The 16463-nt window shown below is 45.1% G+C and overlaps 1 protein-coding gene across 2 annotated transcripts in view; it reads left to right on the forward strand.

Annotated features, from left to right (window-relative positions):
- Positions 1-8051: 8051 nt before the first annotated feature.
- TAF4B (TATA-box binding protein associated factor 4b) overlaps positions 8052-16463 on the forward strand; it is a 75720-nt gene continuing 67308 nt past the window's right edge. For both annotated transcript variants that reach the window (XM_075084896.1, XM_075084895.1), the window contains exon 1: positions 8052-8541. In XM_075084896.1, coding sequence (XP_074940997.1) covers positions 8244-8541 — 298 coding nt within the window. In that variant the 5' untranslated portion in view covers positions 8052-8243. The remainder of the gene's footprint in view (positions 8542-16463) is intronic.

Here is a 16463-nt window from a genome sequence, read left to right on the forward strand (position 1 = left end):
CTGGGAGCTACAGCGATTGCTGCTGATTTATAATAGTGTAAGGAACTGTTGGGAACGTTTTGTGCAGGAAGGGGTGTAGGAAGGTGTGTGGCAACGTGCTGCTTGTGTGGGTTGTATAAGACGTTATCATTGCCTTTGAAAATGGTGAAAATGATAGCAACATTTTATCCTCTAGTGGTCCTTAGCACAGTAATTCTGACATGCTGTGGTCCCTTCGTAGCTTAATAGCTTCTGTTTCTACCACGAGTGGCAAATACAGGCTTTAGAGTATATACAAAAATTTACATTAAAAATATTATCAGAATACAGTATTTTCAGTTTTTGTAACCGTTACTTTAACACTTACTACATACTACAAAGTATTGCTAGCAGGTCAAGGGAGGTGATCCTTCTTCTCTACTCAGCACTGGTGAGGCCACACCTGGAGTGCTGTGTCCATTTCTGGGCTCCCCAGTAGAACGAAGACATGGACATACTGGAGAGAGGCCAGCACAGGGCGACAAAGATGTTGAAGGGGGTGGAGGAAAGGCTGAGAGAGCTGGCACTGCTCAGCCTGGAGAAGAGAAGGCTCGGGGGGATTTGTCAATGTATGTAAATGGCTGAAGGGACGGTGCAAAGAGGATGAAGCCAGGCTCCTCAGTGGTGCTCAGTGGCAGGACTTGAGGTAACGGGTGCAAACTGAAACACAGGATGATCCCTCTGAACATCAGGAAATACTTTTATTTCCTCCTCTCCCTCTGGTGAGGGTGACTGGCACAGGTTGCCCAGAGAGGTTGTGGAATCTCCCTCTTTGGAGGTGTCCACAAGCCTTCTGGACATGGTCCTGGGCAACTGGTTCTAGGTGGCCCTGCTTGAGCAGGAAGGGGCTGGATCAGAGGACCTGCAGAAAGTCCTTCCAACCTCAGCCCTTCTGTGACAGTTGGTGGAAAAAACAAAGACGACAGGTTCAAAACTGTGTTCCAGCTCATCATGTTTTGTGGGATTGTTTGTTTTTTGTTTTTTTTTTTTCCTCCAGGTGTAAATGGAGAGAAGCAGTGGACTCGAATTTACCTGGCCTAACTGCAGTTACCTAGGGTTTCCTACTGACTGTCTCCAGGCTTTCAGTTTGAATAACAAATTTTAACAATGAGTGTGTGCTTTGAAATTCAGTGTGTATTTCACCTCTCTCAATAGTACAGTAAGTGACTGTGACTTGGATGTTTAGGAAAACGGCACAGAGAAAATGGGAGGGGGAACAATATATAAACACATTTTCCCAAATATTTAAAGAAGCTGAGCAATTAATTTGCTTTGCATTAATGCTTTTGACATTAGCCTAATTTTTTACTTTTAACATTTGTTCAAAGTTTAAAATACCTCTCTGCCCCTTCACATATAAGAACAGTGAGGGGGGAGAGAAGAGAAAGAAAAAAAAAAATCTCAATCCTTCTACAATTCACCAAAAGAAGGAAAAAGATAAATCCAGGTGTCCTTTGCAGGCACTTTTTATTTTTGATCAAGTAAACCAGCTTGTCTGAAACATCCATGGAACTAAAAGAACGAAGCAAGATTGCAGTTCCAGGATCAGAAATCCTGTATTTCCATGCTTTTATGCTCTAAGAGTGAATCAAATTATGAATTCCCAGTGGAAGGCCTGCAGTTCAGCTGAAAAAACATGGACCTGCTTAATCCAAAATGATACACGAGCACAGGGAGGTGGAAATTAAACTCCAGCAATAGTTTCCTACAACGTGATACTTCTGAGGATAAAGGAAAGCAAGGACTCAACCTTGTTGTATGAAGGAGAATTAATTATTTGCCCTGATGAAACTGATTTGCTATGTCCTTTTTCCAGTCAGTAGTGGGGGTTTTGATTTTGGTTTTGTTGTTTGGGTGGTTTCTTTCCCCACCAAAAAATAACTTTGCTGACAAAGTTGGAATATTCACCAGAGTGTTAACTCTTGAGTGTTCTGTTTTCTTTTAGAAATAAAAATTTCTAATAGCTGGCGTAACTACCTATGTGTTTATAAAATGCTGGTAAACACAGTTAAATATAGTACATATTTTTGTATTTTGGAAAGTACCCAGTGGACTATAGTTCTGACTGACATCTTGGCTTATTTAATACTAGGGTGCAGCATGAAAGAACAGGAAGACATCCTATATGCTACAACAGAATTCCAGTCTCTGTTTAAGGAGGTAGGTGAACACCAACACCAGTTTTAATTTGTCTGCAGTTGAATTTCAAACTTTACTGGTGTAGATTGTTACAGCTTTTGCTCAGCTTTATTGTGGCTGATGTTAAGTGGTGGCAAGTGGATGCAGCCCCTTAGTAACTCCCTGTTACTCCTCTGGTAGCTCCTCTGGTAACTCCACTGTTGCTTGCTGGCAGTCTTTTAATTCACCATCATCTGATTCATAAGTCTGATTCTGACTGTTTGCGTTGTTTTGAAATGCTTTACAAATATTTATCAGCACAGGGTTTTCTTGCTATGGAATGTAACTAAATAGAGCATCACAATTGCAAATCATCTTGTCTTACTCAGATTTTTAGTGCAAAAGATATTGAAACGCAAGTTGCAGAAATAGAGAAGGGAAAAAGAATCTGAAAAGAAAAAGAGAAAAATACCTAAGTCACAGGACAATTATGATAGTTGTTTTAATGTTTTTGAAGTTCTAAGAGGCGGTAATTGTCTACAGTGCACAGAGCTGCTGAATGAACTTCTTTATTCCTAAGCTGAGTTCTGTAGTTTTCCTGAAACCTGATGAAACTGCAGTTGTGTTAAACCCAATATGCTCATTCATCCTGCACTGTGCAAAGAGGCATATATTCACGTATTATTCTTCTTCTTGCACATATATTTGCCACAAAACGTTACTAACATGTTTTCCAGAAGCTGATGATTGCCCCCGGTTAGTGTTGGTACAAGATATATAAAACCTGTCAGAACCCCTATGTTTTTTTCCATTTCTGCTGTAGCTTTTTGCAAATGGGATAATTCCTGCTCAGTGGTATTAGGAGTCCAGTAAAGTTCTGATTTGTGTTCTGTTTCATTAATTAAGTGTTGCAACGCTGTACATTATTAATGAGAAATAGATTAGCAATGTCACTTTACATAAAGCTGTATTATTATAGGGCGCTGCAGTTTCACTGATAAAACTGCTTTCTTTTAGTGAACTTTACTGGGTAGCAAGTGATATCCACTATGACTTCTTAATAGAGCTATGTAATTCTTAAAATGTTAAGTCTTAGATCAATTTTTTTTTACTCTCTGTGATTCACTGAGAATATATTTGTGCCCAATGGCTAAGCCTTTAATGCTGTGACATTTTGCTGATGCATTTTAACCGTACCTATTTATGGTATATTTTCAGCTGCCCATTTCTATGGCTTGTGCCCATTCCTCCCTTCTTTTTCCCTCTGTTCACGTAGTTTTCTGATCTTTCTTCCTCACTTAAAGCCTAGCTTGTGAGGTACAGGTGTTTTCTTGACCTTTCCACCTCATCAGATCACTTCTGCAGCTTCGTGATGTAGCTTTGGGTTCCCCAGACCAGCAGGAACTGCAGATGCACATCCAGCTAGGCTTTCCTCTGCTGGGACTTAATGTGCCTCACCACGTGGCTAAGTTCTGTGTCCAGTTAACCCTCTTGGTATTAGTAGCTCAGTATAGTCAACCAAGCTTTATAGCTTAGAACAATATAAAAGTATATACCTAATTCTTTTGTTGTACCTTCCTGTTGTACTCTTAAATGTTTTACAAGGTTTTGAAGCTGCGGTGTATTGTACCTCAAGGAACAAAGAGTTTGACTTGTTTGTAGTGTAATGCTTGGTTTGGCGTCTGTCACCTGAATGTCCAAAAGAAAGAGGCACCTCCATAAAAGATCATCAGTCAAGACAAAAATCAGGGCAGACTGTAACACTGACTATAAATTTAGAAAAAATGTACTCAAATCACAAACTTAATGTAGAGGTGTGGTTGCTGAGGACATTAAATAGCCAGTCATGATTTCACTTGATAGTTTTCATTACTAAACATATTCACATTTGCAACTGTCTCCTCATTACTTAATCCTTTTGGTCATATCTTCTATTTCTGCATTTCTAACAAGCTCATTCTCCCTTTTCTTTGTGTGTGTGAAGTCTTCTATTCCCTGATTTTTTACTGCTCTTATCTACAGAATCTCATTTCTTTCAGCACCTTTCCCTGAAGAGTTAGTGGTTTTTGTTACTGTTTAACATGTTTCATGGTAAGCTTTTCATTTTTCCCTTTAAAATTAACTATGTTAACTAATGAGATTAAATCTTCACACATATTTCTTCCCTTCATGTTGCAGGTACCTGCTTAAGTTAATTCCATAGTGTTGCCAAGTCTCTGTCATTTAAGAAAAGCTTAAGGCAAATATTGCAAGTTTCTCATTCTGGCTAATTTGCTCGTTGTGTTTAATTGATGATTTATCAATTGGAGAGAAAATAAAGCTTTTGTAAGAACGTTCACTGACCGAGTAGAAACCCTGAAGCATATTAGATGGATTCTATAGCACAACAGGACACTTAGGTTTTAGTGTTGGATGTGGAACTGACCTAAGACTTTATAAAGGTCTGTCTTTGGCGGAGTTAAGGTCTGCTCACTGGACAGGAATTTTGGAGGGTGGGTAGTTGGTTTGTTGGTTATTTGGACATATAATGGACACAAGTTGCTCTTGGGGAGATTCTGATTGGACACAAGAGGAAAATTTTTCACAGTGAGGACAAGTGACCATTGGAATAATCTCCCCAGGGAAGTGGTTGACTCGGCCACGTTGGACACCTTCAAGAGTCGGCTGGACAGGGTGCTGGGCCATTTTGTCTAGACTGCGCTCTTCCCAGAAAGGTTGGACTAGATGATCCCTGAGGTCCCTTCCAACCTGTGATTCTGTGATTTGAAACCCTGGAAAAAGCTTAGTACAGCAAAGACCAATTCAGTGTGCACTGGATAAGCGCCAGCTGTTGGAAGGGGGTTATGCAGACCAAACTATGGGCAGTGTATCACCTAATAGCTCCTGGGAAGGAAATCTGAATTGTTGTTTGCAGTAATGCTTTCCTATGCCCAGAAGGTAAGGAGGATACTTCTACGTACGTGCCAGAGGAGTCCGTTCACGGGTTATTTGAAGTAGCAAAGCAGGTCAGTTCTCCAAGGCTGGAAATTCATGGAATGAACAGCTAGATGTATCTTCACCTGACTTTGAAAAGCACGTGCCATGTTTATCAGCATGTCCTGGACAAGGTCTTGGGGAAAAAGCTGTAGACAAGAATGATGCCTTGATTAAAAGTTTTTTTCAGTGCATGGGGTTTTTTGGTGGTAACAGTCACCCAAGAAAATAAGGATTAAAAAAAAAAACCAAAAAGTGACAAAAGTAATTTCCTTACATGTGCTGTAACCTGTTCAGTTATGAAAATAGCTTTAAAATTCCAGATTTGTTGTTCCTTGTTATTCTGACTGACTTTTTGCATTTATTTTACTCTGGGTAATGAAGACTGCCTACTGGTCACATCCAGTCCTCTATTATGATACCTTTTTCCATGTGGAAAAAGGACCATTCCTTTTATTTCCTGTGCAGTTTCATAGAATGCTAGGTGCATCTGCTTTGTTTGGAGAGGATGCTGATGGCACTTCAAGTAAGCCCAGTTTGGTTGGTTGGTTTTTTTTTGTTTTTTTTATAAGGTATGCCTATTTCTAAGTCTTCTGGGCTTTGTTCAATGGGTTTTTTTCTCTTTATTATCATTGTGCTATACCTTTTCCTGTGTTGTCTTTCATATTGCTTCCTTTGCTCCTTTTGCAGCCTCCATATGTTTTTCTCTATGTTGTATTTTCTACTTCCTCTTTTCACGCTCTGCTACGCCTCGCAGCTTTGATGCATACATGTCTGTCTTCTTCAGCTGTTTCTTTCTGTCTGTTCCAGATATGCTTCACTCCTGAGCATTTGCATGGGGGTCTTGGAGATCTCTTCAGAACTTGAATGGCCCCAAGAAGAGAAAAATTTGATCTTAATAATCCAACTTTTCTTCCTGCAGTCCAAGAACAGTGGACAGCATGCCTTTCCTTGCATCCTCCTTCTGCTGTCAGTCACTGCTGGTCTTTGCTGGAACTGAAGTTTCCCCATCTTCTGGTCTCTGAGCATCCTTTGGCACGCGGGAGGTAATTTGCTGTACCCTGGCTGTTACTTTGTGGGTGTAACGCAGCTTCATATTCATATGAAGTGATGTAATTCGCTCAGACTTGGCAGAGCTCTAAAGGGTAGAGAGACCACCTCCCTCCTGTGCTATCCCATTGCCTCTTCCAGTGTTCCTAGCCTGCTCTCACACTTGGAAACTGTAACCATTGCTGCTTCTGCCTCTTTGGGGTTTTAGGCAGTTCTGGAATGGTAGGCAGGGCGAGGGCTGTGGCAGTAAGGGAGAGGGGATGCTGTGTGAGAAAGCAAATACTGCGTTTGCATCCTCAGTAGGGGGGCTCTTTTTGTGTTCCTGAATATAGGCTTCTGTGGGACTGTGTTTCTTTCCTGGTATGTTGCAAACACAGGTGCGATAGCTGTGGTTTTTGCAATCTGTTACAAAGCTACTGGTGTAACAACAGCGGTAAAAGCATGGTAGAATGGACTTGACATGCATGTAAAAGATTAAGGTGCTTACCTATCCAGCTAGTCCATGTGACTTATTTTCATGCCTGTTGTTACCTGTACTAGTGGAGTTTAGGAGAGTCCAGTTACCTCTGTTGTGACCACGCTGAAAACTAAGCTGTGGCCATATGCTTTCAGTTCTCATCTCGAGCGATTTCTGTTCTGTAGCTGTTTCAGCTGCTGCTGACAGCATTTTCAATCAGTAATGCCGTGAGATTGAGCCAGATTGTGAATGGCAATCATCAAAAAGGGGAGTGTTTCCTTTGGTCCTCCAGCATGGAACTATCTGGCAGGACATGGAGTTGTCCGATCTTTTGCATTCTTTTCATTTTACATGATTTTCTGTGTATCCTCAAGTATTAGAATTTCTTGTCTACATTTCTACCTGAAAAACATAGATGCAAATGATGTTTAATACAGGAGTAAAATGAAAACTAGTTTTTGATTTCCGACCGTTTTGTTGGATTTTGTGCGTTTTGTACCACTATAATGAAGCATACACCAGGCCTTGATTTTTGTGATTGCTTACGCTGTGCTCACCTTGGACAGATGAGCAGCACCCCTGAAGTCTTGCGGGCAAAGAGAAGCATGTGCATAAGCATGCTTCAAAACCTACTGAAATTTAGCCCAAAGTTAGCTATAATAGGCAGAAACCTCAAAACAGAATTACTGAAGGTCATGCCAACATCGCTATCGAGCCAGAAAACGCTTTCAGTTATCCTGTGAAAATTGTTTTTAAAAAGCTACGTGCTATGTAACAATTGTGCTTCCTTTGCAAGAGGGGTGAGGAGCACACCCCTCCTCAGTCTTTCTTCAAGTCGAGCCCTGGGCGTGAAGGTCAAAGGGGACAACTTTGTCCCCTTCATCCTCACAGCCGGGCGCTGCTTTCGGCCTGCCGACGAGTTCAGCTCCGGCCCCGAGCCGACCGTGACACGGGGAACTCGTTACACCTGCTGGGGCCCCTTCTGTGGTTAGCGACAGCCCCGGGCACACCTGCAGCCCCCCGGGAGGGCCGGGCCAGGCAGGCAGGCAGGCGCCCCCCCCGCTCGCAGCCCCCCGCCTCCGCCGGGGTCACCCACGCTTCACCGCCTCACGCTGACGGGAACCGGGGGTCCGAGCGCCGCTACCCGCCGGGGGGGGGGGGCGCGGAAGGCCGGGTCCCGGGGCGGCGTGGGCGCGTCCCCCGACCCGTAGCAGCTCAGCTGCCGCCAACTTTCTCCTCAGCGCCGGCCGGAACCCACCCGGGAAGGAGAGCGAGGCCTCGGCGCCTGCGCGGGGGCCCGCGTGGGTCCATAAACACGGCGCTCTGAGGTGCGGCCGGGCCGGGCTGGGCGCCGCCGCAGTAGGGCGCGCCGGCGGCGTGGGCCCGCCCTCCGCCCGCCCTCTCTCCCTCCCTCCCTCCCTCCCTCCCGCCGCCGGCAGGGGAGGCCGGACCGTCCGGGCCCACGTGCGCGGAGCCCGGGAGCTGGCGGAGTGGGGCCACCATGTGTTTGGGCGGGCGAGCCGGTGGCCGAGCCAGCGCCTGAGCCTCCCCCGCCCGCGATGCTGCGGGGTGCCGCGGGGTTCTACGCGACGCGGCCGCCCCCCGTTCCCTCGCCGCCTCCTCCTCCATGAGCGCCCCGGTGGCGGCGGCGGCGGCCCCCGTCACGCTGATGCCCGGCGGGCACCCGGAGCAGGCGGCCGCCGCGGGCCCGGCGCCCGACCCGGGCGGCCCCGTCGCCAAGGTGCCCGGCGGCCCGCCGACCCCCGCTGCCCCCCAACCGCCGCCACCACCACCGCGCCCGGCGGCAGTCCCCGCGGGGACCCCGAAGGCGCGGGTGGCCGCCTCCGGGGCCCCGCGGCCGGTGGCGCCTAAGGGGCCGCCCACGGCCACCCTCCAGTTACCGGCCAACTTCCAGCTGCCCCCAGGTGAGTGGGCGGCCGCCCCAGCTTCGGGCTGCGGCGTCCTGTCGCGCCGGTCGGGAGCCCCTGGCCCTGCCCGTGCTGCCGGGACGGGCCGCAGCGGGGGCCGGTGTATATGTGTGCGTGTTTGACGGGCGAGCCGAAAGTTCGGGGCGAGTTGCTTTCCTGCCCCGAAGTTGTGGGGAGCGGGGCGTGTTTCTGTCTTGCGGGGCGGTGGAGACTGGCGGGGGGGCGGGCTGGGTGAAGTAAGTCGGCGCCTGGGATGCTCGCAGCGCCTGGGATGCTCGCAGCGCATCTGGAGGATGCATCTGGAAGTCTCTGGATTAAGGGAACTTTTTATTTTGCTGGAGAGCGCGAGGAGCAGGAGGGCTAACCGGAAAAAAAAACAACCCCAAGCCACCCCGGTGACCAAGTTATAATTTGTGACTTGAAAAGACTAACTGAGGCTTTCGTGGAACTTGGACGAAGGAGTTTCGCGGGGAAGCGTGGGTGTGGGTTAGCGACTGCAAAGTACCTCCCGCTTACAGTGCAAGTCATCGCACTGCTCTCGCTCCCCTCCGAGCCCGCTGCTCTGGAGGAATTGCTTTCACTTACGGCCAGGCCGATGCGAGCCGCTACTGAAACAAAATATTACCCTGCGTGAGGAGAGTAATGTTGACGTTTCATTCCGTGTTGCCTTTTGAAAATTTTTTTTTCTATAAAGCATAGGTGGGAAGCAAAGAGTTTAGAGACACGCTTACGGATGCACCTCCTGTAGCGGCAAAGAAAGTATTGATGTAGGAATTGCGTAGTGCTGGTGAAGGTGGCTCGGTGCTTTGGGTCGCAGCGGGAGGGTTAGCCAGGGCTCCTGCCTGAGCCTCTCTCACAAGAGGAAGAAGGTGCTGTTCTAAACTTTCTGCTCTTCCCGTCAGGCTGTATTTAAATGCTTTTTAAAAAAGAAGGTGGCTTTGATTCCACTGGTCTTGGTCTCACTATATTAAGACCCCAAGATAAGTAATCACTTTATTGCTATTGTTGCTGTGATTATTTCCTGCCGGGATAGTTCCTTTGTTGGAGCATCTGTTGCAATTACTCTCAGGTAGGACGTTGCCTAAAAGGATGACTGGTTTTACATTAATTCCTGTGCTCCTGGTACATATTTGCATTTTTTTTCCTTTTTTCTTTCTTTCTGTGCTCTTCCCCCCCATGTTTTTATCAAAGACATGTACCTCTCAAGGAAACATATAATGCTAATGTAATTAAAAAAAAAATTGTCTTTCATCAGTGCAAATTTCTGTAGATTTCCCAGCAGTCACATGATACTTTAATGTCTGAGTAGTCAGCAGTCAAGGATAAGTCTAAATTCTTGCCAAGTTTCCTCTGAAATGAACAATGATGGAAACATAAATATATTTTTCGTGTTAGTATGGCCCCCCAGATCTTCAGCTTTTACATCTAATATTTTGGCTTTATGGAATATATTGGCTTTCAGTTTAACATCTTTCCATGAAGGTGAATGCTGTTGCAAGTTATTTGTAGTTTAGGAACTACGACTTAGCAAAACTTCTGTTTTTCCTAGTAGCTTGGGTTTGATTACATCAAGGTGTATTGCTGAATGTCATCCAATTTGCATAGTGACAGTAGGCAGATGTAATAAAGTAGTGATACCCGTCAGCTGCATCAGCTTGTTTTCCTTGCTCCTGGGACAAGAAACAAGCAAGCAAACTTTGTATTGGATGTTTACAGGTGCTGGTACCGTGCAGCTTTGTAAATTAAAAGTAATTGTATGGAGTTTAATGCTCCCTCTGGAGCACAGAAGTTGTCAGATTTCAAATGGATCAATGTTTCAAGGAAACTTGTCTAGATAATTGTCCTAAGGACGATTTAAAAATACATTCTGGTTTGAGAAAGTGTTAGTATTCTACCTCCATCTTCTATGTGGATTCAATCTTTAATGAATAATGAAATAATTCAGGAACTTAAATGCAAGATGAATAGCATTAAAGCTACAAGTGTTAGCATCCTTAAAAAAGAAAGTGGAATAAATCACCAAATTCTTAGTCTTGAAGAGTTTGTATTTCAAATAAATTGCAAAATCTAGCCATACAGGATAAAGTACAGAAGGGAGAACGTGCTTGGCTTTAAAATCACACCATTCAACCTGTAACACCTGCTAAGAAAAATCATACAGAAAAGCCTCCTTTCCCTGAGTTTCAAAGGGAGATACTTGAACCAGCTTGTTCTGAGGAAGGCTGGACAGCCCCGCCCTTACTGGTCGTCCTGAAGTACTGGTGAAGTGCTTGTGGGCTGGAGCAGGCATTGCTCCTGTGCTTCTACAGGGCTGCAGCCTGGGGAAGGAGGGGCACCGGGAGGGCTGCGCTTGCCCCCGTGGCTTGGAGGGCAGTGGAGTTCATGGGAGTCATGGATTTAGGCTGTTCTTTCTCTTCCATCTCTACCTCCCCCTCCTCTTGCCCAGAATAAAGCCACAAGGTGGGAAAGGCAGGTGACCAGGTATGAGTCCTCACCTCTCTGACCATGAATTGTCCCTCTGCCAAGTGCCACTTTACCTGGTTAGCCAGGAAAGATCACTGAGCTTCGTAAGTTCTCCAGGTCTTGCAGGGCCCAGACTTGCTCGTAACAAGTTTTTTTCATCACCTTCCTATGTTTTCCTCTACATGTGCTGGTTTTCAGCTGAGTAGCCAGCTGTTAGACCAGGGCTGGTACTCATGGCCTTCCTCCTTCATCCGCAGGAGGTGTGAGTCCACCCCCAGCTTATGGCTGGCCACTGCTGGGTGTTTTAGCACGCAGTAGGACTCCAGCTGGGGACTGTGTCTTTTACACACCTTCAGCTGGACAGATTCTGCCTTGAAGGTTTGGTTGTGGCATTTTGACCTGGCATACCAACAGCTCTCTTAGACTGAATGGTCGGGCTGTGCTTTCCTAAATGGAGGGAACTTGTACGATCTGCTAAAGGCACCCTTCCTCGGTGGCCCTCTTTGTTGACAAGAACACATTAGCAGCATTTCAGAAGGCTTTGCACGTCGTGCTCTGTGGGACTGGCAGGGAGCAGACCAGCATGGCGAGTGCAGTACTGCCTCGGTCCTGAGCTCTGCTGGTCGTGTCGTCTGTGCTGACGCTCACAGAACTGCAAACCTCTCCTGTCGTGGACCATCTGTTTAACAAGAAATTGTGTCCTTGGTTAAGTTCAGCTTAATGCTGGGGGGGAAAATGGTTGGGCTGTGCTGTTAACAGAAGGAAATAGTTAAAGGCTTGAGAGGGGGAAGGAGTGGCAAGGTTTACAAATGTCTGTAGCTCACTGTAGTGTCTTTGGGCCCCACGCTGCTTTGGAGAAACAGAGGGTAGAAAAAGAGCATAAAATAACAGGGAGAATGTTCCTTGATTTTCTTTTGTCTTTACTTTTCTTGGACTCAGTTTTTTGTCACTTCTGTGCCTGTTCTTGTGGCTTTCATTCTGTCCCTGGCCCTGGAATGCTCATTACAAGCAGGCGTTGAAAGGACAATTATCAGATGTATCCGCTCTTGTGGAGGGACAAAAAAATACAGAACTCGTCCGGACGCTAGGGATCCTCTGTTGTTACCTTAGGATCTGCTTACAGCAGGAAGCTCTTCAAAAAGCTCGCCTGATGCCACTGCTGCTGGTTACTGGGCTATGGCAGCAGCTGCCAGTGCTCTTCACTGCAGCATCAGCTGCCTCTGCGTGTGTATTTGTTTTATACTTTCCGTTATTGCTAACACCGGTGGGCCTGAGCAAGTATGGTGTCAGCAGAGAGAAGTTGCCCTGAGTCTGCCTTAATTTGCACTAGTAAGCTGGTGCAAGGCATGGCCACCGTATAGTTTCCTTTGCACTTCACTTGGAGGGGAATGGCGGCAGGGACGGGTTCTTGGTTTCTGTTTGCAGCTCAGTTGTCTTCGCTTGGATGTTTTCGCTTGTCCCTGGCAGGTTTTCCACTGCCTACATCTTATCTAGGCTGATAATGGGTAGCTATTCAAAAAGCACAACCACTGTTTGTGGCAAGTGGCCAGGGGCTGCATGGCAAGAGGCAGTCAGCGTACAGACACCTGTGAGTGGGAGGGAGAGCGCTGATGTGGGTATCCCAAAACTGCTATGGGGTGGTATGGAGCCTGATCTCATGGGGTTTCTCTTAATTTGGTATAGAAACTAAGGTAACCTGAAGAGTTAAGGGCTGGTAAACATCTGGATGCTGCCGCCTTCTGCTTTTGAAGTTGTACTAATACCTCTCGAGTACAGTACTCTGAATCTCCCTCTTTATGTTCTAGTTGTTATTTCTCGGTTGTAAAACTGCATGAGGAATTTGGTATTTTTGTATTTTCGCCTGGTGTCCTCACTCTGGAACAGGAGGAAGCGCTGGTTTTAAAATACTTCTTAGTCTATATTATGTTTGGGTAGGAGGAGGCTATCTAAAGATTTCTGGTTTCAACAGGACAAAAAAAAGCTAGGAGCTCCTACAAAGTCTGCAGTTTCTGGATGTTGATAATCTCATGAAGCCTGAGCAGAATACGTGTGCTGTAGGATGACCAGTAGGGACCAAATAATCCATGCTTGCAACCTTTTATATCCCAATAGTGTCCTCTCTTCAGCAGGTTTATCAGGATGGATTCTTTGCAAACTTCTCTCTTCACATTAGGCGACACTGGTAAACTTTTTTTCCTGAGGAGGCGTCAGCAAAGCTTTGGCAGGCTTGAGGAACTAAGTCAACTTAAAAACCAGTGAATAAATGTCTTCCGCTGTAACCAGTAGAAATTTCAGCTGCTCTGTATGACTTGCTTTTGCTTTCAGGACTGAATGTGTCTAGCAAAACACTGCTTTCATATCATTAAATGCACGGCCCTGTGGGAATTAAGATTTAAATCTTGGCAGAAGATATAAAGCTTACTTTTAGATTTATTGTCTTCACAAAAAACTCAGATGCATTCTGAATACTGAAGCACTGAAATATGATGCTCAATAAAATTAATGTTAAATGCTGTTCAGATTTTACAATCAATTGGAGTGTATTGCAAAGAATTACAGCTATAGTTTGGTGATGAGTAAACTCTTTTTTAATCCTTAGAAGAGAGAGAACGCTAGTCTGACTTCTGTTGCTTTTGCAGTATTTAAAGGACCCTTCAGCTTGTAGCAGTAAAAATAGCATCATCTGCACACAAGTGACAGCTGGAAGAAATGCTAATTATATTTCAGTATTCTTTTCCCAAAGATGCTGATAGAGTAGGTAAGCTCATGAGTTGTTATTTGGAGTAGTTTGCAATACCAGGGTGGTTTTTTTAAGTCATCTTAGAGAACCAAATATTTGTCATGCCGTGTGTAGAAATCTGCTGTGCTTAGTGAGTAGGATTCCATGTTACAGTTGTATATGTGACTCTTGCTGTAAGTTGCAAAGCTTCTGTTAACTATCAGGGATGAATAATTAGTACTTCCCTAACCACTTAGGCAAAAACCCAAAGGCAAATACTTTATTTGGAATTCTTTTTTGCATGAAGCTACTTAGCTGAAAAGTATGATGGTTTCAGAAGAAAAAAGTATATAACTTGCAAAGTGGAAAAGATCACAATAGATGTTTCTAAGCGGCTTGCTATTCAAATTGTCAGGATTAAGGTCTGTTCTGCCACCTGGGTCACCTTTAGAAATGAATCTTTTCCACCAGTGTCTTGAGGAAATAGTCTCTGATCACAACTGAAGCAAGGTAAAGATGGCAGCAGATGGAAGATCCTTGTTGCTAAGGAGGAAATCTAGGGTCTGTTAAGGCTGGGGAGCTTGTGAAGCTCAGTGATCTTACTGATCTGACTGTTCTTAGTTCAGTAAGATGTTACGATGGCACTTGGTTTTCATAGCTCGTGTTTGCAGATCTCTTCTAGCATGCACTTCCAGTTTGGTGGAGGCAGAGGAGACAGCTTTGTTAGTACTGGCTGCTCCTAGGAGTTGCTGGGAAATCAAAGTTCCTTGTGTGGATGACCAGGCTAGATGAACAAGTGGGTGAAACAGCATGCCCTGGTTGGCACAACACCTGAAGACTTTCACGTGTGGCTTGCCAAGTGACAGTTGCCATCTGGTTCAAGTGGAGCCCTCGAAGCCAGGCCCAGCTGACTGCTTGGTGGTGTGTTACTAGGCAGTTTGCTTGGGGCAGCCAATGGTGTGTGTTGAAGGGGGTAAGTGTATTCAGACCGCTTTTATATATGGCTTGCATACTAGCCACTTGACACATACCACACAGTTTCAGCGGCAGTTTCCACAGTATCCATGTAGACAGAAGTTAACTCCATGAAGGTTTTGCTGTGTTCTACATGAATTGTTGTTTGCTCCATCCCACTTAGAGCAAGGTGATAGGCAGTGTTAAAATTCAGTATTAAGCCTTTGCCTGCTTTTCTGAAGTAAGTGCAAATCCATCCAACAGAGGGGTGAATATATACATTCAGAAGAATTTTTTAAGGGGAATTCAACCTTCTGCTGGTCCCCATGTGAACACCAAGGAAACAAGCATCCCATTGTGAGATTAATCTGGATTAATTGAGTTAATTCTCTTATTTAAAGGAGACAGAGATTTAAAGGGGGGCTCATCTTGTCCTTAATTAGAACTGTACAAAGACACCAGTTATGTTTTTAGCATCTCTTGGTTTAAAATCAAGATTTACAGTTCAACATTCTGTAAGTTTCAGATTTCTCTGTAACAGCTTAATAGCTCACAGTGTGCTAGAAATGGTAGGTGCAGGGTATTGGCATACCTTCTGGTCCTTATAAAGCTGTGCGCTGTATATATATGGCTGCAATGTGCCAAGCATTTAAATTGCTATTTAAAGAATTTGACTCCAGTGAATACTAGGAGTGTACAGCAAACTAGAAGAGGGTGTGGTGTATAGATTCAGTGCCTTTTTCAGTGCAGTAGGAGTTGTCTTGAGAGTAAGGAAGTGTTGCTTTGGCTCCTTGGAGGTACTATTTCACTGCCAACGGCCGAGTCCTCTTCAAGTACTTGAAGCTCCTTTGTTAAGTAACTTGGGTCATGGAGAACTCTTAAGTCCCATCATCTTATCTGTAGACAGCGCTGGAACTGTCTGATTACTCGGGTGGGAAAGCAACAGAGCCTCAAGTAGCAAAGCTGCAAACCACAGAGATGGGGAAATGCAGCTGGGAAATGATCCCGGTTGCTGAAAGACATGGCCCAAGGACAAAAGCTAGATGTTCTCATGGTATCAAATGAGACTCTGCATTGTAGAACATGGGGTTGGCTGGGAATCCTGTATGCCTACCCACAATAAAAACAAAAACTCTTGGGACTCAAGTATAATAAATAGACTTCAAATTTGAATGGAAACAGTAGTGCCATCTTGGAACTATGCCCAGAAAACATTTATGACCTGTAAGTTGTTCACAGCCCCTCCAAGAATCAATGTAATGTCCAGATTTTCTTTAGATGGTTAGTATGGACATCTGTTGTTTGTTATAAATAAAAGGTGTACTACCTTGCAACTGGGACAGTTATATTTTTGCACAAGAGTTCTACCGTAACTGTAAAATTGCATGGATATGAATGTATTCTCAAGTAATGAAGCTCAGCTGTGCATGGAGTTGAGAACTCTTAGCTCTAAAACGTAGACCTGTATTCTGTGAAAAGGAATCAGCACTGTGGGGACCCAAATGCTAGTCTGTTAAATAGAGATATCCATCTGGGCACCAAAATGCATTGATGAGCAGCTAGCCTCCAACAGCTTGGGTAAGACCTACTGATTAAACACCGTGTGAAACTGCTTCAGATTTTGTCATTTTAAGCACTTTGTGTCTAGTCCCTGCAGGAAGGGAGGGAGAGGGGACGTTGTTTAGATTCTTCAGAAAGATGGGTGGTGGTGTCCATTATTCCAGACTACTTGAAACAATAGGCTATCAGACTCTGCTCCGTCCTGCCTAGACCAGTTATCTTC

The sequence above is a fragment of the Phalacrocorax aristotelis genome, chromosome 2 (assembly GCF_949628215.1).
Source record: "Phalacrocorax aristotelis chromosome 2, bGulAri2.1, whole genome shotgun sequence".
NCBI classification, from domain to species: Eukaryota; Metazoa; Chordata; class Aves; order Suliformes; family Phalacrocoracidae; genus Phalacrocorax; species Phalacrocorax aristotelis.